This window comes from Hemitrygon akajei, chromosome 9, assembly GCF_048418815.1.
Source record: "Hemitrygon akajei chromosome 9, sHemAka1.3, whole genome shotgun sequence".
NCBI classification, from domain to species: Eukaryota; Metazoa; Chordata; class Chondrichthyes; order Myliobatiformes; family Dasyatidae; genus Hemitrygon; species Hemitrygon akajei.
Window position 1 is genome coordinate 129179661 of NC_133132.1, and position 22572 is coordinate 129202232.

Sequence of the window (22572 nt, forward strand, 5' to 3'; positions counted from 1 at the left end):
GCGATATGCCAACCTAGCAGATGAAGCAGGGGAGCGAGGCTGGAAAGTAAAACTGTGCCCAGTTGAGGTGGGGTGCAGGGGCTTTGTAGTTAGTTCCACCGTAAGGCTGCTGAGGGAAGGAGGAGTCAGAGGGCAGGCCCGTAGGAAGGCAATGAAAGTACTTGCTAATGTCGCCGGAATGAGCAGTCACTGGCTGTGGCTGAAAAGGGATGCTGTCTGGGCTGCCAAGTGACCATCTAGAGACTAACCAGGTCTGATCAGCCTGTGGTGGGCCTGCCTCGGCTGAGGGTGTCTTGTGATAAAAGGCCAAAACACCCAGTGACGTTGAGGTACACAACTGAAGATGTGTTGTAATGGTGGTAATATCATCTAGTGGTCATCTTTAAGAACTACTTCCACTCAAGTCAAGTGCAGTGCAGAAACTTTAGGGATTGTAACATCCAGTCTTATTAATCAAACATCAGTATGTTTATCTAAATACTCATTTATCCAGTCCAAAAGAATACTTTCCAATAACTTTGCCACTACTGATGTCAGGCTCATCGGCATATAATTTCCTAGTTTAGTTTTAGAGCCTTTGTTAAACAGTAGAACAACATTAGCTATCCTCCAATCCTCCAATGTCGTTGAAGATTATTCAGATATCTCTGCTAGGGCCCCTGCAGTTTCTGCGCTTGCTTCTTACAGGGTCCGATGGAACACTCCAGCAGACCTGGGGTATTTATCCACCCTAATTTGCCTCAAGACAGCAAACACCTCCCCTGTGGTCTGCAAGGGTCCATGAAGCTGATGTGCATGGCCTCACTTCTATAGACTCCGTGTCTGTCTCCAGAGTAATTGTAGATGCAAAACTTCCATTTCAGATCTCCTCCATCTCTTTTGGCTCCACACATAGATTACCATTCTGATCTTCTAGAGAACCAAATTTGTCCCTTGCAATATTTTTGCTCTTTGCATCTGTAGAATCCATTAGGATTCTCCTTCACCTTGTCTGCCAGGGCAACCTTCAGTCTTCTTCTAGCCCTCCTGATTCCTTTCTTAAGTGTTCTCTTGCATTTTTGTTCTCCACAAGAACCTCCTTTGTTCCAAACTGTCTAAACCTGTTATCTTTACCTTTTATTCTGAAAGGCTCTGACTCTAAACATTTCATTTCTGAAGGCTTCCAATTACCAAGTACACCTTTGTCAGAAAATAGCTTGTCGCAATCCACACTTGCCAGATCCTTTCTGATACCATCAAAATTAGCCTTCCTCCAATTTAGAATCTCACCCTGCAGACCAGACCTATCTTCTTCCATAGTTACTTTGAAACTGATGGCATTATGATCATGAGATGCAAAGTGTTCCCATAAACAAACTTCTGTCACCTGCCCTATCTCACTCGCTAATAGCAGATCAAGTATTGCGCACTCTCTCATTGAAATTTCTATGTACTGATTAAGGAAACCTTCCTGAACACATTTGACAGACTTTATCCCACCCAGTCATTTACAGTATGGGAATCCCAGTCAATATGAGGAAAGTTCAAATCACCTACTATAACAACCTTCTGTTTCTTGCAACAGTCTGTGATCTCTCTACAAATTTGTTCCTCTAAATTCTGCAAGCTGTTGGGTGGTCTATGATATAGCCCCATTAATGTGGTCATACCTTTCTTATTCCTGCGTTCCACCCATAAAGCCTCATTAGACGAATTCTCCAGTCTGTCCTGACGGAGATTTTGAATGTTTATTGTAATGCTGAATGTAAAGAATATCATTAAGCTTATTAGCTTGGAAAGCAAAACAGAAAAAGAACAACATGATATTGAACTATACATGATTTTATAAATGATGTGATGTTTTTCATTTTACTGTGTTGAGATAAAATAGATCAGTCATTATTTATATGTTTATTATGGAGCTTCTTAGTTCACATCCACACTAGCAACTCCATTACTCCTCCCCCAAAGGACTCAAGGCAGGTGTATTCATAATAGTTATGTATTATATAACCTTACTCCCTGTTTCTGTGTCTATTCCACCTTCTTAATCAACTGAATTTAATTGTTCAGTAATTGGTCCCATGTACCAAACCCTTAGATTTCCTCTCTAAAGCTCCATACTACCTTTGAATTTCCTTATGTAGCCTGGAGTCAAATTTTGTTTGATAAGAACCTTGAGACATCTTCCTACATTATTGATATTGTTTATATAGGTGCTGTTGTGATATTAATTTGGGCTTTCAATAGCATAGATTTGTGGTTTAAGTGCTGACAGTCAGGCACAGTTTAACTCTGATCAACAGAATCTGATGAAAGATATTTCCATGCCCTCCACAGTGTTTAATAAAATATTAGATGTGGTTTCATGTAATGTTTAATTTTCTGTTCCATTATGCATTTCTGATCTTAAATACTTAGGGGTCCTTAAATGGGTAGATCTGTCTGAAGGCTGACCAGAGACACAGTTGCTGTTTTTCCATTTTACCGGAGGAAGGGTCGAGATTGGAATTTAAAACGTAGGCTACTTTGATTTGATTGGTGTCTGTTATTGGACAGGAGGCATAGAGGTGTTAAAGTTTCTCAAACCCCCACGTAGCTTGCATGCTGCGCTCTGTCCCTTTATTCTCCAGCATCCTTGAGTGATGTTCGTTACTCCTCTCCTGTTCAGCTGATCTCAGAACAGGCTCTGACTCAGATGTGGGGGCGTCTCCCAGGCCTCAACACCCACTTTGTACATCTGCCACCTCTGGAAAAGCTGCCGCTTAGCATTCAGTTAATATCCTGCCATCCCACAAACATTATTGTTTCCTCTCTCACTTCCAGGCCCTTGTATTGGTAAATGTGTGAGTCACAAAGAGCTAGATCTCTGTATTTTCAGCCTGTTAACACACAAACACTCATATGAGAGTATACAGAAGATCGCATCCTATGGACTGTAAATTAATCTCATGGACATTATAACAGTAATTATAATATTATAATAACATTATATTAAGAATTTTAATCATTATTTTAGATTTTCTTCTTACACTTGATGAATGTCAGATGCATTATACTTAAACCATTGTCTTGACTATTCTCCAACATAAGGCATACAATCCATAGCATTTGCCAGATAAATTCTGAGAACTCAGTGGCTTTGATCGGCAAAACATTCAAACGTATAACAAGGTATAACAGCTTAATAATTTTTTTTCCTTTATTGAGACATTGCTTGTTTTCTGTCAGCATGGGGAGAAAGTGATTAATCTGTCCCATTCCAAGAGGAGTGAAGGAGAAAGTTTTGGAATCAGTTGTACCTGGACTCTTCTTTCAGAGAGTTCACCTGGACATGGCTGCTAAAGCGAGTTTGAAAGGAACTTTACTCTGCAAAGGTGTACTGGCACAATTGTATATTGTTTTTGAAAATATCTGTCAGTTTTGTACCCCTAGTTTAGGAGCCAGATTGTGGATACTGCCCTAATTAATAAGCTAAGGAGGACAAGGCTGTGTTTGCGTATGTACAATGCATTGCTTCTAAGAAATCAGACCTGTTTACATAACCTCAAGTGTCTCACAGAGGTAAGTCATAACCAACAGCAGCATGTTAAAATAACATTTTTACAATGAATTATAACCTATGTCTATTCAGGATACTGATTATATCCATCACTTTTTCTTTATATCTAATATATAACCTATCACTTATATGTCTCTGTCAGATGCATAAAGACTGCCTTTTAAGTCAGGGTAGTTTCTGGGACATGAACTAATTAATTGCCTTCCCATAATACTCACTTACTCATGATCCTTTCTATCAATTTCAATTTTCTACTACCTCTGAAAAATGCTATTAGACCAGCAATCCAAATTTAACAGAAAGTGCAAAATTTCTAAATTGGATCATGGTTTCAAAGTAACTACCGTAGATTCCGGATTTTAAGCCGCTACTTTTTTCCCACATTTTGAACAGCTTTGAACTTTGCGGCCTATAATCCGGAGCGGCTAATACATGATTTTTTTTCATGCCGCCTCGTAAACATTTTGCCTCGTAACAGTAGACCAATAAAATCGATGAGTAGTTCACAGAGGTCCAATGAAATTGTACGATAAATCAAGCGCACTTTCACAATTTAATTATTGTAAATCAGTCATTTGTACTCACCCTCATCAACATGGAAAACACTCGAAGCATTGTGCTGCCTTATGGCAGTTACTTAGTTTATAATATTTTCGCTTAGTAATTCATTTTCTAGTTAAAGTTAGAAGAGTTTTAACTATATTTGTTTTCTGTACTACATCGCGGGATGCTATGACGTCACACCCGGTTTCGCGGTGTCTTGTGGGAAAATGCCGGTTTGCGATGAAACGGGACGGAGGGAGGGAGCGCATTACGCGAGCGGCTTTGGATCTGAGCGAACGCTGCTTTTAAGTTAAAGGTGATCAATAACTTTTCCTGGTAGGCTGCAATATATATATTTTTTACCAGTCGTTAGGAGATATTGGAATGTTGTTCAGTAAAGAAGTATACGCAACGTATATTTAAAAGTAGCCGCGTACGGGCACGGTTCGAAAAAAAGCATTTGCAATATGTATTTGTTTTTGTTACCATATGGATTTAATTAAAAGTTAAAAAAATCCTCACGTGTAATATCTTTCTGTGTAAATATCTCATATTACAACGTGGGACACCTGCGGCCGAAAATCCGGTGCGGCCTAAAATCCGGTGCGGCCTTTACAATTAAAAAATTGATTTTATTTCTAAAATTAGAGCCAGCGGCTTTTAATCAGGTGCGCTCTGTAGTCCGGAATCTACGGTATCTAAGCACTTCTCCATGAAGCAAAAAAAATTGTTTCAATCACTTCATCTGGCTTTCTTTTCTAAATATATAGTTGTGTCTTGACAATCTCTAAAATATCTCATGGTGAATGTTAATGGAATTGATTGAAAATCTTGGCAATGTAATGTCAGTATCAAGCTCTGTGTGGTAACTACAGAATGATTCTTAAATCCCTCAATTCATATCCTGATCTGTGGTTTAGTTTCTTTGCCTTGCAGTGGACAACCAATGCTCTCCAACCCTAAGATTAACTTCAAACATTGTGCTGATGATTGCTTGGAGCTTATGCTCTCAAGCACTATATCAAGACTTGCTGAGTCCATCACTTCACAATAGATCCTTTGATTATCATACAGATTTAGTAAACTTGCATTCAGTGTTAAAGGTGAAACATACATGTGCTAATTCACAACACCATTTAGTCACTTGCATTGTAATTTCATGCCTTCTCAAATTCTAGGGAATCTTCAACATTCAACACTGTGGAAACCTCATAATAACTTGGCTCTGGCCAATATTCTTCTTTACCTCCTTCAATTTGGAAGATTACAGCAATTGTCTACAGCATGCCTGTAAGTATACACACTTCAAAACGTTCAAAGCAAGTGATCAGATTATGGATACTTAAAAACATTTTTGTGTCCCTTGCATGAACATTTGTGGTGCACCAATCTTTTAAAAGTTTGATTTTTAACTATTGTTGTTGATAGTGCTAGAGTGTTGTTGATTTTAAATGTTTTATTTCATGAGAAAATTGAAATACCTAACTTCAATAATTTGACATTCATCATAAATATTTCTTGTAGTATTTCCTTAAGAATTTGAAACCTCCATTTTATTCTCCAAGTATTTCCAATCTTCTAAAAGCATGGCTAATTTATTAAAAAGTATAATTATTATTATTATTGAAAAGCGATGCTTCTCAAAAGAAAAATCTCTGAAAATCTGAATTGAATTGAATTTTGAATTGAATTGACTTTATTTCTTACATCCTTCACATACATGAGGAGTAAAAATCTTTGTTACATCTCCATCTAAATGTGCAATGTGCAACTTATAGTAATTTATAATAAATAGTATATTAGTGGTTACTCAGTAATAAATTAAAATTTGAAAAACATTAAATAAAAGGGAATGCGTGAATACTATACATTCCTTTACTCAATGTTACATTTCTACACTTTTTCAGCTTCTCTCTTTATATGAATAAATTCATTGTTTTAGGTTTAAAAAATATCTGCATAAGGTGTATTAAAATATAAATTGTTGCAATAGTCTTTGCATCCTTCTGCAGTTTATGTAATATACACAGATACTGCAGCAGTAACAATTCCGGCAGACTTTGGAAACTATGGCTTGTAAATGATTGTCATATTCAGTCCTGATATTTGTCACAATATTCTCCGCATGTCATTCAGTTGATGATCACAGTTCTGCCTGTTGTTCCTGTAAAGCAGAAGAGCACATTAAGTATTTAAATGAGAAATTGCATTTCATAATTTTTTTTAGGAGAAAAACAGTTTCTATGGATTTAATTTTGTTTCCAGGTGTTAAGATATGATTATATCTTTTCCAAATGCTCCATTAAACAAAGTAATTTAAGTGGACTTCAACCCTGAGAATCAGGCGAGCAGGTTTGGTTGACCTGCTCCTGTGGTTCTGAAGGAGCATTCACAATCAGCAGATGTCATTTCAGTAGTCTCTTTCTGCTGGGCATCTCTGCCAGTATGTCATTATAGGTCTTTTAGAGGAGCTAGCAGATGTGAAGCTGGTGGTTGCTTCAATGGGGCAGTGATGTGGCTCTTTTTCTGTTTGGAAAGCAACTACCCTGGGCAAAGATGAAAGGAAATCGATTCTAAATGCTCTTTTGTCACAATGGTCACTGTGATCAACGGTGATACTATTTTGCCCTATCTACAGCCAAACTGAGATTACTTCATGCTTGGGTATTTTCAGGTTTTACTGTAAGAAGGATGAAAGAGACAACATTTCTGGAAATCCTATGTCTGTTGTCAGAATGGGCTTGGAGACAGCTGCAAAAATTCCAACTTTAGTTTTGTACAGAGAGGGGCAGAGACATGGCAGAACCAGTTCACAACTCAAAGTCCAGCATAGTCTTTCCCTCAATCCAGCACACATCATGGTGCCTCACTTGAGAATTCTGTATTTCTTATTTCTTTAAAATAAAATATAGAATGCTTTGTGTCTATATTACAAAAAAACTAGACATATTCTGATGAAGGATCTCAGACCCAAAGCACTAACTTTGCTTCCTTTTCCCTAGGTAATGCCAGACCTACTGAGTTTTTGTGGCATTTTCTGTTTTTAATTCAGACTTGCAGTTTTTAAAAATGATGTTCATAAAAATATTTGTTCTCTTTCCAATTTTTCCAATTCCATGAAAGTTCCAATTTTTAAGAAATCATTAAACATAAACACAAGAATATAAGCAAATTGTACCAGGAGTAGGTCACTTGTCCCTCCTTTCAATATGATCGTGGCAGCTCTACCCCAGGCCTATACCTTCACTGTGCCAGATGTCCAATGTCCTTAATCCCCTCACCTCTCAAAAATGAATCTACTTCCACTTTAAAGTCTTTCTCATGATCTAGCTTCCACAACTGTCAGGAGCAGATAATTCCAGAGATTCACCACCCTTCGAGAGAAGAGGTTTCTATGAAGCTCAGTTTTAATTGACTCGCTCCTTATCTTGAAACTATTTGCCCTCATTCGAAACTCTCATTGGTGAAAGCATCCTGCCGTCTACTCTGTAATGTCTCCTTAGGATTCAAATTCAGCACGACACTTTATCCTGGGTACTTTAAATGCTCAGGTGCCATCAAGGTGACTGAAGTGAACTCCTCGGTTGAAATACGATTTTAATCAGCTTTAAGAGCAATCTACTACATTTGTACAAGAGTTGAAGCTTGCATTATTCTACTGTATGGAGAAAGATGTTGGGCTGATTCCTATTTACAGTGCCTTCTGATATTAACGAGGCTGCATGGCACTTTAGCTTTTGTGCCGGATCCAATGTCCTCTGCTAATGGCAATAGAAGATGAAGAAATAAACAAGTTCCTGCTAAAGATTTCACACCCTACTTAAGCACAGACAAGAGAAAATCTGCAGATGCTGGAAATCCAAAACAACACAGACAAAATGCTGGAGGAACTCAGCAGGCCAGGCAGCATCTATGGAAAAAAGTACAGTTGGCGTTTCAGGCCGAGACCAGGGCCAATTCCTCCAGCTTTTTGTGTGTGTTGCTTACACCCTGCTAAGTATAGTTTTTCCTTTAATATTACTTCTGCTGAGTACTTGAGGAGGTTTCTTGAAATGCATCTTTTGTGAGTTTCTGGGCTGGATTATCAAGTCTACCAATAACTGTTAACATTTTGCCTGGGAATTATCTGAATGCCATCTGAAATAAATGCATCCTGTGCCACGCTTTCTATGCCAACTTATCAGGGGTAAGTGGTGCTTGGTCAGGGGCACCTTGACAGGAGACTCCCAGGAGGCACAGGAGGCAAACATGATCAGCATTTAAAGGAAAGTGGGACAGGAAGTGGGGGTGACTCTTGTACTTTTACCCTCCCTGTTGGTTCATGATATCACTCTTACTCAGGATCTCCTTCACTAGTCAAACCTTTCACTTGGTCTCTGAGCCATCCATTCTATCTATTGGAAGGGCACCATAGGAAAGGAAGGCATTGGCAACATCTACTCAAATGGAGTACTGCTTCTCACCATGTGCTGAGCAAAATCTTATTATCAAGAACATACTCTTAAGCCAGAAAAATAAATTCAGTGCATCTTGGCAGTACCTCTGATCTCAACAATGGAATCTCATTGACTATGTCATTGCCTGAGCTAGGGACCACCCTGTTATCGATATCACAAGGGCCATGTTTGGCACAGATGACTGCTGGACCACCACCACGTCCATCAGACTCATGAAAAAGAGGAATGTTCATAAGAAGCAGACCAGGCCAAGGCTAAACTTTGAGAGACTGTTTGACACTGTCACCCAAGCCTTGTTTGGGGTAAACCTTCAACAGGAACATCCAAAGGATAGCAAAGAATCTGCTTAAATCTACCGTTCTCAAACCTGCAAACACATTCTTGGGTACAAGTCCAGAAAACATCAGGACTGGTTTGACATGGAGGTAGAACAACTTATGTCCAAGAAAAGGAAAGTCATTTGTGCCTGGCAAAAAGACTTCAGCAGCAAGGCCAAAAGAGAAGCTTACTCCAGAGCTAAAGTAGTGTGAGGGAGCTAAAGAATTCTCGGTGGACTGAGAAAGCCCTGGAAATCCAGAGACTGGCAGACCCTGGTGACACAAGAAGCTTCTTCAGTGCCACCAAAGCAATCTATGGTCCATGTTACTGTGAATTAAACCCTGTGCACTCAAAGGATGGGAAGAACTTGCTAAATGTACTGACAATGAGAACTCTTTCAAGAAATTCTTAAGCACAAGAGCACTGCTGAACCAAAAGTTATTAACCAAATCCTGCTGAGGCCTGTGAGGGATGACATGGGGGAACCTCCTGTATGCAAGAGGTCCAAGATGCTAACAGGAACCTGAAAAGCAATAAAGTCATTGGTCCTAGCAGTGATCCTCAAGGAAGGTGGACTCCTATACTACATACATACCCTGCTCCTACAGGTCTGGGAAAAGGATAACTGTCCTTAGTGCTCAGGGATGCTCTAATAGTGGGAGGTAAGGCAGCCTGTGGCAATTACAGAGGCAGCTCCCTCCTGTCAACATGCATGTATCATTATCAACTGACTCCATCCGCTATCTGACGTAGTACTCAATGCATCACAGTGAGGTTTCCATCCATCTAGACGTACCGCAGGCATGCCAACTGCATGAAAACACCACAAAAAAGTACAAAGGCTTTCTGCTTGGCTTTCATAGATTTGACAGAGGCATTTGGTACAGTAGACCACCAAGTTCTCTGGCATATACCATGTGGTAAACCATGTATATCTGTCTGGACACGCCCCTCTGCTGACTGCTCCTGTGGCTCCTCCCACAGACCCCTGGATAAAGGTGATTGTGTCACTGCTCCTCCCACAGTCCAGGGCAGTCATCCGGCATGGACGTGCTCCGTTTTACTGCAAATAAATGCCTTTCAGTATTTCCTCTACTTCCAGTCTTTTGGAGTTATTGATAGTGCATCATACCATCAAGACATGGCTGCTCTGACAAGTACTTGTGAATGCTGAGGCCTCTACAGAATCAGAACCCTTCACTGTCAACACAGGAGTCAGACAGAGCTGTATCATTGCACCCACCCTATTTGCCTTCTTTATTGCTGCTATTCTTCACCTCAATGGCCAAGACCAGTCACAGAGAATCTCAATCATGCCTAGAATGGACAACAAGCTTTTCAACCCCAACTGGTTCAAGGCCAAGAACAAGGTCAGCACCTGAACTATCACGGAGCTTCAGCATGGGGATGACAACGCCATCGCCAGCACCTCTGAAGAAGACCTCCAATATATTCTGAAAGCCTTTGCCAAGGCACATAGGACCCTGGGTCTTGTTTAGAATATAAAAAAACACAGGTCCTATATCAGCTACCACTCAACCAGCTATTTACCCCACCCTCCATAAAACTTGACAATATCACCCTTAAAAATGTAGACCACTCTCCCTACTTTGGCAGCATTCTCTCAAAAGCAGACATCTATTTATGATTAAGGAAAATAGTTTTGAAGACCATGACGTTCAGGTCCAAACAAAACTTTTGGTCTTTAAAGCAGTCGAACTTCCTACATTCCTGGACAGGGATGGGCTCCGCCAGGTTTCAGATGCCCAAGACACGCCGTACGATGAGCAATCACCAAAACGATCGGTGCAAAAAGCTTGTCATGACAGTGCTCCGACGGCTCCACCAGGAGTTAAGGGCACACACACACACTTCCTACTTTACTATATGGAGCTGAATCAAGGATCACCTACAATAGGCACCTGAAAGCCCTGGTACAATATCACCAAAAATAATTACCGGAATATTTTGAGGATCAGCTGGAAGGACAGGCACACTAACACCAGTATACTGGAGGAAGCCAACATGAACAGTATCTCCATCACATAAAGCAACACCAACTCCACGCAATACCTAACTCCTGTCTCCTCAATCAGATCCCTTACTGCCAATTGAAGGAAGGTCGGCAAGCCCTGGTTGGCAAAGAAAATGCTTCAAAGATGATATCAAAATCATCCTGAAGAAATTCAACATTTACATCCAAAATCTGGGATGGCACTGCACTCAGTAGATAGATCTGGAGGAAATCTGTTCAAGAGGGAGCTGCGCTACATGAGAGCGACCTCCGCTGTGCCTCAGAGAACAAACAGCAGCTGCAGAAGGAGAGACTGACTAGTCAAAGGACCTAACAATGAACCACAGCCACCACTTACACTTGTCCAGACTGACCAGAATATGTGGATCCCGGATCAGCCTCTATGGTCACCTGAAGACCCACCAATAGCTAATCACTCAGGAGAACATCGTACTCAACTCGAGTGATCGTACCACCGCCGTTGCCATGTGTCATTCTGCGGAAGTGTGTAGGCCTGGTACCACCCTATGAATTCTTTCAGCATTTAAATGGCAAACCCAAATGTTTTTCACACATTCAGGCAATTTAAAATGATCATATTAAGCAAATAGACCTAAATTTGCATGCTGCCTCCAGGTTTGCAAGCAGATCTGATTAGCACATCCACTGTTTAGCACCTGTTTGCAGTTTTGTACCAATTAACTTTCAGTATCTTCGAGCATTAATCACATATTGATTTTAATGGTATATTTAGAATTCTGAATGTAATAATTAGATGCCTGAATCACAAATATTCTTTACATGAACCCTTATTACTTGCAATAGAGAGAGTACAACAAAGGTTCCTGGGATGGTGGCTTATCAAGTGAAGAACGATTAAGCAGAGTAGAACTATACCCTTGTGACATTCGTAAAATGAGATGTGTTCTCATTCAAATTCTCACTGGGCTTGGCACATAAATGTAGAGTTGATGTTTCTCCTGTGTTGGGAAAGCTGTGCAATCTCAAGTTAAGGGATAAACCATTCAGGACTGAGGCAGAATTTCTTCATTTGGTAGATAGTGAATTTTTTCATTTGGAAGAGCTATGGAAGTTCAGTGACTGAATATGTTCAGGATAAAGATTTGTAGATTTTTAGATATTAAGGGGATTAAGAGCTGTGGATGTTCCATAGGAAAGTGTTGCTGAGATTTTAAAAAAATCATCTACAATCTGATTGAAGCTAGAGCAGGCGTTAGCCTGGTCCTGTTTTTGTTTGTCTTCCTATGTGCTCTTTTCACGAATGGTACAAATAGCACAAAATTGCCTCACAGACAGCAAAACTGAACCAGCAGCATCCAGCCACTGCCCAAACACAGGAAGGACTTCCAGTCAATATTCCAAAAAGTAGTGAACCTACCTCCAATACTACACATAAGATGTTCTCGCTCAGGGCCATATTGGTGTCGTGATCAAAGATTAAAGCTGTGTGATGCAGAGTGAAGGTGTGGTCACACCAACACAGCCTGCAGAAGTAGATTTCTCCCCGCCTTGTATCATGATCAGAAACTGAAATGGTAATTAAATATAGGCATACATTAAGCACTCTCTGGCCCCAGAGTTCTTGAGCTAGTGACAAATGCTTCTGCTTAATGACAGGAATTCACAATGGTATTCATAAAGGAGAACTGTAATTGCAGGAAAAAAGCCGTGCACAAAAATAATTTTAGCCAGCAGTAAGGCACCAATCAGAAAGTCCATTATTGCCACCTTGGCTGCCATCTGTTACTAGGCAACCATAAATCCGAGACTCTTTGATGTGTCAGAGTCAGATCATACACCTATTTTCTCTTAATTTGATTCCTGTATTGAGCTGTTGTAGGACATCCATTGATGAAACCAATTACACTTATTACACCAAATAAAAGTATTGTACTTGCATTATCATCGAAAGAAGGCCTTTTGTTTAGAAAAATGTTCAATGAATCTTCTGTATATAGTCAAAATTAATGTATTAAATTAACTCCATTTCAGTTTCTGAAGAAGTTCTACATACAGACCATGCAATGTTTAACAAATTAAACATCTCCTATGCATTGACTGTTATTCTCCTCCAAAGACACTACCCGACCTTGCTGAGCATCCCCTGTATTTTGCATGTGATGCACTTTTATCATGGATCTAGGTCTAATAATCACCTGTACCCCACTACCCTCCCACCCTTTGGTTTTGCTTACCTTAACAAAGTGAACATCGAGTAGGGAGTACATTGAATTGTGGATGTGGCACCACTCACTCGATGCTATCACTTAGGCGGAATTTTTACTTCTGGAACAAACATGGGACAATCAGCCCTTGTTCCCCCACTGCCTCTTTGCTTTGATCAAACAATTCCATAATAAGTATGTACCTTAGCTCTTGGAGTGCCAGTTTGTTTCTCATTCGGACTTCTTCTGTTATTGGGTAGAACTGGAATATCAATAATCCAATGATTATCAGTCCAGTGGGCGCTGCCCCCACCAGCAGCTTTAGGGTGAAAGCCACAGGGGCCGGCTGAGAGCACGCTCCCGTTTCGTAGCCTGCAAATCTAAGATACAAACAGTGCTCACTATCAAGCCTTCAGGGCATCTATTCTCCCATATACATTTTTCACATTAAAGAATTCTGATTGGAAATGTAATATTAACTTTCTCACATGAGGTAGATCATTGATATCAAAGCAAAACTGCTATTAAATATCAAATCAGAATGCTGTGCAGGCTTTGTGTCAGCTAATTGTAGATGCAATGAAATGATCAGAATCCTAATATAATGCCCTTCGAGTTTGCCGAAATTACTAAGCTCGAGCGAGAATCAGAAGCAGAATGCTCAGTGTCACAGTTAATTTCTGAAGGCCCCTTTAATGTATCATCTTACTGCCTTTCCTCTGAATTGTGCTGCATCAGTGTGAATGGACAGAAAAAGAAGCCGTTATCTAGGGTAGCAGATATCGTATTGATGCAGGGTAGGACTAGGATGGGACAGCTTACGTAGATCTTCACTCTGCACCTTGCTTAATGCTCATGAGTGTGAATTCTTTACCTGCATACACAAGATATTCTTATCCATATTTCACAAAGTTTAAGAAGTACTCGCCTTTACTGTGTTCTCATTCTATTTAGTGAGTCTGAGAATTAATGAGGATGTGTGTTTTAAAAGAGAAATTATTTTCCTTACTACTGCTGCTAGACAGATTTCACAGCATATAATGCAAGTGGATGATAATGAATCTGATTCTTGAAAGATGTATCAGAAACACTTACTCCAGGCTAAGTGTAGAGAACCCGAGAGAAACTCCAGCAGCAAGCTTGGTGAAGAAAACATAAAATGAACAAAATATAGGTTCTAATCCTTTTATGAATGGGTTTTGAAGTCTAAAATCATCCACCACATCAGGAAGCAAAGACCTGAAATGAGAAACAAATAGATCTTTATATAAGGTACTTGCAAACAATGGTATTCTATAAATGCACAGTAGTAAAATGCCAACAAGTTCTTTACATGGTGGTGCATCTGTCATCTGTGGTGCAGAAGTTTTCATTTACCATGAGCGAAGAGGGTGGTAATGCTGACTAGATGCTACTTCGAAAAATAGTATTCCATTGTGTGTGACAAGCTTGAGGGTCTGTCCTGTTATAGCTCATGAGACTATCCCACAGTGCCCACCAACATAACAAGTTCAAAACAGCTTTTGTGGTTTCTTTCTGACAAGGAACATTCTTTGTGAAGGCCTGTACACACAAATCATCTGAGATTGACACTGAGGTGAGGAGATAATCTGTCATTCTTCCGCACTTTTAAAACATTTTTATCAGCAACCAATCCATCATCGCACCAAACTGGTTTGTTAGACCTGTCAAGATTATGACATGTGCAAGGTTACTGCTGTGAGTAGAAATCCTATTGCTTTTCCATTATTTAAATATTCAAAATTGAATATTTTTCCAATAAAACATGTATAAATACACTATTTATAAAATAGCCAAGCATTCTTCAAATGAGAATTTATCTTTTTGATTGATATCAATAAGTTGGAAAGAGCTTTGAGACTACTTGAGTGATAAGTGGTATATCTTGTCTTTTATGCAAAACCATCTTAAAATTTTGTAGTATTTTAATTCAAGAAAAAATAGATTTTATGTAACATTTTGAATTGATGACAGCAATTTTAAATTTGCTGATTTATTCTTTCTTCTGTTTTACGTTACCTTTTTTGAAAAGGTAATGTTCTGCCCCCACCTTAACCCTACAGTTGCACTAAACTATCATCCCATCTTGCTCCACAGGATCTGTCAGTGGGCCACAAGTGATGTATAGACTGCAGACAGCAGAATTAAAGTGCCGTACCCTGGATCACCCACATAACTTTCTGACAGCACGTGCTGTTGGAGGCCTTTTCATGACTTTTAAATGCATCGGCACCACATGCACCAGCCTGGATGAGCGCAGCTTCAACAACCCTCAAAAAACTCAACGGCATGCAAGATGTGGACACCTACTTGATAGGCATCCCATCCATAGACATTCACTCACTCCTCCACCAATGCATAGTGGCAGCAATTTCTCCTGTCCATGCAATGCACTGCAGCAACTCAAGACTCCATAGGCAACACTTTCCAAACCCACCACCACCTCCAGCTAGAAGGACAATAGCAACAAAGGATTAACAGTCCATAAGTTTCTGAACCGCCTCGCTGGCCTACACCACCCCTAGATGCTGCATGATTTTTAATCCATTCTTTTTATTTATTCATAAAATGTGGGCTTTGCCATCCAAGCCACCTCAAAGGTGACGGTAAGCTGCCTTCTTGATCCCACTTTAGCCCTTGAGGTGTGGATATACCCACAATGCTGTTTGGCTCAATTACCTTGAAGGTGCCCTCCCAGCCATACAGCATTCTGACTTAGAAATAGTTTGCCTTTACTTCATCAATCATTGCTCGGCCAAATTCTTGGAACTCTCCTAACACGAATAGGTTACAGGGAAATAGGTGGCAGTATGGGATTGATGGAAATATTCTAAGAGCTGAGATAGACTTGATGAGTCAAACTTCCAATCTTTGCCTCTTGTGAAATATGTTGGTTTTTAAAATGTTGCAAGATCAAAAACTTTACTTATTGGTAAAGTGCCAACCTATATACAGGCTTTTAAGAGGGTAGTGTACCAATTCTGTAACTTAGCCTCTAAGATACTCTGGTCCAGCTGTGGTTCTCTGTTGAATCATTATGCACGGGTAGCCCTGAGATTATTTCTTGTATCATATCAGCACTCATACTGATATGCAGAATGTTTTAACATGATAAGTAACACTGTTCATAAGAACAATGAGTATTTGCAGCAACATAGAAGAAACAAATAAGCAGGATTTTCAGTTCCAGGTTCAGCGCCATCAAATAGCCACATCTAGATCCTAAACCAGTTTGGATTTGAATTAATAGTTTCCTATAGTCTTGATTCCTGAAAACGTGAGAAGCCAAATGTTTGCCTTTTGTGTCACAAGGTAATATAAGAAATATGAAAGGTTTCTGTTACACAGTTTTCTCATAGATTAATGGATTATCTTACCTGGGACAATATTATAGATAGATAGATAAATACTTTATTGATCCCAAAGGAAAGTATAGTGTCAACGTAGCATCACAAGTGCACAGATACACAAATATTAGAAGAGAAGTACAAAAGTATCCCAGGTACTTTGTATATACAGATAAAATTGGTCCATTGGTCCCCACCATTGAATACATTTACAAGGATTGTTGCCACAAGAAAACAACATCATCATCTAAAACCCTCACCATCCAGGACAGGCCCTCTTCTTACTATTACCTTTGGGCAGGAGGTACAGAAGCCTTAAGTTCCACACTGTGGTGAACTACATATACCTGTCTGGACATGACCCCCTGCTGACTGCTCCTGTGGCTCCTCCCACTGACCCCGGTATAAAGGCGATTGAGGCCTGAGCCCTGCCCTCAGTCTCCAGGATGTAGTATGGTGGTCAATTACTGCTTGTTCTTTCTTCCAGCCAATAAAAGCCAATATCTCGCCTCACGTCTCGGAGAGTTATTGATGGTGCATCACACACCACCAGGATCAGGAACATGTATTGCCCTAAAACCCATCAGACTCCTCAACCGGCATGGATGACTTTAATCACCTCCACTCTGAACTGATTCAACAATCTACTTTGAACTTTGCTTTTGAGGCTGGAGGGGGGACAGCAGGAAAAGCAGAGGGCCCTGATATTCACTGATTCACAAAGATGACAGGGCAAGTTGATAAGGCTTAAGAAAGTGTAAGGAATACCAAGCTTTACAAAAAGGGTCCTTTGGAACGAAAACAAGTACCGTAACTAATGATAAACCTTTACAATTTACTGATTAGATCTGTTAGATTAATGTGCATAATTCTGAGTACTAAACTTCACTAAGGCCTTAGGAAGGATACTGGGGAGATGAGGAGTGAAGGTCACATGACAGAGTGGAAACTGGGAATGTTCCCCTTGTAACAGAAAAGGTAGCTTAACAGAGTTTTGAGAGAGGAAGTTGAAGATCGCTTGTGAAACTATGAGTCATTTTTATGAAACAAGTTACCTAGTTATTTTTGTGGTCACCAAAGGCATTTGCATCATTCATTGATTACCATCAAGCCCTACAAAGGTTTTAAATGATTTAATTTAGCCATATCCTGTAAACTTCCTCAAACATAGCAGTTTGATGTGGTAAAGAGTGAGTTCTGTCATTGAATCCTGGAAAAATGATGAAACGCAAAGTCTGAGGCAGAGCCAGCTTGGACTTCACCTCTGTCTCCAACGTAAATTTGGGAATATGTGATATGATTAATTAGAACTTCTATTGCAAACTCATGAAAAGAAACTTTTCAGATACAAGTTAGAAAACGGATTGATTATTCTCTATTGGATATTCTGATTTTAAGTCAGATTGTAAAAATAAGGTTAAGAGAGACTATTTTGTGGAAAAGCAAGTTTTGCAGTGTGAAATTATGGGTAAGAAAAAGTGTATTAGGTCAATGAGCGTGTTTACATGTGAGGAACGGTTATCAGGTTGACCACTGGATGCACAAGTCCCAAGTCAGGTAAATAAATCCCAGGTACTTACCAAAGCAAAAGGAAATACGAAGCCACACTCAGACCTGAGGAGACTGCTACCATATAGGAAACAATCAGATTGTTTGTAATGGAAACCATCATGATTAAAAATGGAATAATCCACTGTAAACAGGAGAGAATACAACAAAATGAGCAAGTCTGCTATGTTATCTCAGGGCAATAGGCTTACATTGATGTTCCCCTGTGACATTTACTGCAAAGTGCTGAACTATTTTCTATCCATCATTGATTTTCTTTGCTTAGCACATGAAGGTAGGCAAATAGAAAGGTTGCATAGGGCATCATTATTCAGTGTTACTTAAATGAATAGAGAATTTCTCTAGTACTGAACATTTGAATTTTCTGCATCCATGTCCCTTCAGTGACACACATTTATTGCCCTTCCCAGTGAGACTTTGAGCCAGATCTTACTCAGAACAGAAATCCAGCAGGTCTAAATTCCAGCCCTGTAGTTAAAGTCACCCACATTTGTCTCAGCCCTTAAAGGTTTAACCAAACCTTCAACAATTAGATTATAACAAAGCCAGATTTAGTTCTTGTTTCTGCTGAATTATTCAAACCTCATTGGGGTTGAGCTGAATATAATGGATGAGCCAAGATGGAAAATGCATCTGGCAGGGATATTGCTGCTGCTGACCTCTGCTGGAGGGTTGTGTGAGTGCAGGGAAATGTACCTACCCACTTAGCTATCACCTCCCAGTTTTTCATTCTGACACCTTCCCCCTTCCTTCTCGTGTTATTATGTGTATATATAATCATAAAGAATTTTAGTTCCCACTGTGCAATGTGGGTGGTTCACCTGCAACAGGAAGTGATGTTGGTGAGCTGGCTGGGTTGCGTTCAGGCCAAGGAGAAGCCATTCCTGGAGTGTCTCAAATAAATATGTGTTAGCATCTTTACCCACATTGTTTGTCTTTATTAAGAACAAACATAACTCAGTGGCAGAAGTTGGTGAGAGGTCTGAAAATGGAGTGTAAATGAATTCCACCAGCATCTAAGAGAGAGATGCTAGTTCAGTCAGAAAAAAAATACTGCACTGAAGCAAGTGAGGTCAGCGACCAGTGATGCAACAGAGCACATTGTGTCCAGAAGTTCATCAAGAGATTAAGGTGAGAACACCGAAAATCCCCATAATGGATAACCCAAATCTTCCTGCACCTATGCAGTTTACCAGAAATCTAACGCATCTGGAAACTCTTCAAACAGCTATTCAGTATATACTTAGCCATGAAGCATGGATGAAAACTTGAAAATATCTTTCTCCAAGTAATTGGAGAAAATGCTTTGGACATCTACAACAGCTTTCAAATTGATGGCACAGACTTTACATTGGACACTCCGATGAAAACATCTGAAGAGTATTTTGTCCCAAGTAAAAACATCATGTTTGAAAGATACAAGTTATTTTCCTGTGACCAAAAACAAGGTGTTAGTTGGGCTTCACACACCCAGTAAGTCCTGAAAGTTTGGAGATTTTAGAGACTCACCAGTTAGAGATAAAATAGTTCACAGAACTTCAAATAATGTGCTCAGAAATTAATGCCCCTCATCATCTTATAAACCTTTATCAGGTCACCTCTCATCCTCCATTGCTCCAAGGAGAAAAGGCCATGTTCACTCAACCTATTCTCATAAGGTACCCCCTCCAATCCGGACAACATCCTTGTAAATCTCCTCTGTATTCTTTCTATAGTATCCACGTCCTTCCTGTGGTGAGGTGATCAGAACTGAGTGCTCAAAGGAATTTAAACTGCACACAAACTTTAAACTTGGCATGTTAATTATATATCACAATCACATTTCCTTTTCTGGTTTCTGATACAGACGGTGTTGACAATGTGAAGTTTGTGATGACTTGTTTGCAGATTTTAGAACTGGATTATTTGTACTGTTTTTATCAAATAAATGATCAATTCACTATGTTGAATTCCAAAGAAGCAAAGGGTGTGAAGTGCAAAAGAACTGCTAGTTCATTTAAAGCAGAACGGCTTAATGAAACAGTAGAAACTACTACACCGAAAGCTCATGAGGTCAGGAACATGCAGCTACGAGAAATATTTATGTACAATACAGAAGCTGGCGTTACTGTGAGTATCGTCATGATGCTAAAGTTGCTGGAGAATTTGCAACTGGGAAGAAGTGGAGTAATATTTGGAAGGGTCCTGCCGAACAGTTTTGGCCCGTAACGTCGACTGTACTCTTTTCCATAGATGCTGCCTGGCCTGCTGAGTTCCTCCAGCATTTTATGTGTGTTGCTCAGATTTCCAGCATCTGCAGCTTTTCTCTTGTTTGTAATGTTTGGAAACTTAACTTTTGAAAGCGTCATTTAGCAAGTAAATCACATATGGACGGTGTGCAAAAGCTCCTGTGAAAAAATCCTTCATTCCCCGCTACAGGCCTGCTGCATATGTTTTGAGAGAGTGCAGATGAACGAAAGAGAAAACAATCAAACTCTGAGGAGATCAAAGTTCTTATCTGCAGTTAATTTTATTTCTTTTAACCAATGAGCAACACGCTGGACCGTAGCTTTTTATCCTTAGAAGAGCTTCAAGTTTACCTCCACTTAAAAGTTCAGTGCGCAGATGTTGTTGTCATTGGGCAAAACATACCACAGCGCAAGATTTTTGCGCACACTAGTATTTACAAGTTAGAGGAAACATTGCTAGACTCTCTTCTAAATGACATGGCAGTCGGTCAAGCAGCCCAACATCTATAACTTTCATGGCAGGACAGGAGCATACCACAGGGAAAGAATGATATGCCTGTCCCTTCCTCTTCACTTGCAAAAGGATGACATAACTACTGAACTTCCTTTTCGTACAATGGAACCAATGTAGATGCAGCACTTCTCAGTCAAATGTAACAACTTTTCTCTTTCTAATCTGACATTGCAGAATGGAAAAATGACAAACTTAATCCCCCGGATATATAACTGCCTTTTGTAAGGAGTCATGGCAGCAAAATAAAAGAGATCTATAAAACAAAAACTAAAAATAAAAGTATTTCAATACATACAGTAATGCCACAGTAAACTGCAGTTTTCTTCCCAAATCTCTGTAGGAACCACTGCCAGAATGGGATGGCTACAGCAGTAGATACCTGTAAATTGATAATTCAATCAGCCTACATGGGCAGTAATGATGGTGTACAATTGATAACAATGAGTAAAGCACTATTGAAACAAAAACATTGTTTCCAGAAACTAAGTTAAGCTGGCAATTCACCACCCAATCAGGAATTTTCTGCATTTTCCCTAATGCAGATGTAAACATTCAACTTATTTTAAATATTGGGGATTAAAGTAATTCTCATCAAACTCTAGGATCCTCACTACAGTCTTGTTGAATTTCAGTGTCCTATCCAATTTCTGTAAAAATTCAGGATTCTCTCTAAAACTCCATGAAGCTCAAGGATTACCACTGCAGCACTGGCTGACTCCTGGATCCTAATTGTAGTCTTCAAAGTTCAAAGGAAATTTATTATCAAAGTGCATATATGTCACCATATACAACCCTACAATTCATTTTCTTGTGGGCACATACAGTAATCCAAGAAACACAACAGAATCAATGAAGAACTGCACACAACAGGATGGGCAAACAACCAAAGTGCAAAAGAATGAACTGTGCAAATATTAAAGAAAAGAAATAAATATAGAGAACATGAGACGAGTCCTTGAAAGGGAGTCCTTCAGTTGCGAGAACAGTTCAGACTGGTTCAACAGCTTGGTGATTGACGCTCGGCAAACATTATAATCCTCACTACAGTTTTCTGATAATCCAGGATTATCCAATCATTCTTTGGATCCTCTTAAGATTTTGCAGGCAAACTGAATGATCCATGCTCCTGTCTTTGGAATATTCAAGATCTTCTACATTCTTGTTAATCCTAGGACTCTCACAATAGTCCTGCCAAGCCTCTCAATTCTCTCAATCACCAGGATCTTTGCCAGAGTCTTAACAAATCCAGGATTCTATCTAAATTCCTGTGAAGCTTTAGAATCCTTTCTACCAGCCTAACAAACTCTAGGTCATCATGATATTCCTCTGAAAATTCAAGAGCCTTTTTGTACTTTTCAACACCAAAATTCTATCAGCAGTTCACCGAAAATTCAGGCTCAGCATTACAGTCCCATCGAGTTCCGAGATCCTCACTGCAGCTCCCTGAAAAGCTCGAATCCTTATTTAATGCCAAACACAGGGCAGGATCCTCTCTGGAATCCTATTATACTCTGCAATGCTCATTAAAGTGCCATCAGCCACCAGCACACTTGTGATGATCCCTCAAACTCCCGAATCCCTTTGCATTCCTTCCAAACTCCAAAATTACTGCTGCAATTCTTTTTATCTCCATGCCTTCACTATAGTACTGACAAACAGTCCTGTCAAAACCGAGGATCCTTCTTCCAGTCCTGTCAAACTTCAGGATGATCAATACTTTCTCTCTACTACAGGATCCCTTTACCTCTAACTCACGCAAACACGACCTGTATAACTTTATCAGGAAGCATTCTTGTTTTTAAACATGTTGCAAGTTAGAATTTCATCACCTATT

General features: G+C 39.7%; 1 protein-coding gene across 2 annotated transcripts in view; it reads right to left on the bottom strand.

Moving 5' to 3' along the window:
- Window positions 1-5839: 5839 nt before the first annotated feature.
- Window positions 5840-22572, bottom strand: part of mfsd2b (MFSD2 lysolipid transporter B, sphingolipid) — a 100951-nt gene continuing 84218 nt past the window's right edge. The window contains exons 10-15 of one of the 2 annotated variants that reach the window (XR_012100302.1): window positions 21034-21117; window positions 18008-18120; window positions 14155-14298; window positions 13263-13439; window positions 12273-12421; window positions 5840-6248 (exon numbers count right to left, since the gene is read on the bottom strand). Coding sequence is in view for 1 of the 2 variants with exons in the window: in XM_073056960.1 (XP_072913061.1) it covers window positions 6194-6248; window positions 13263-13439; window positions 14155-14298; window positions 18008-18120; window positions 21034-21117 (573 nt within the window). In the remaining variant the exon portion in view is untranslated. The remainder of the gene's footprint in view (window positions 6249-12272; window positions 12422-13262; window positions 13440-14154; window positions 14299-18007; window positions 18121-21033; window positions 21118-22572) is intronic. The other variant, XM_073056960.1, reaches the window with a different exon arrangement.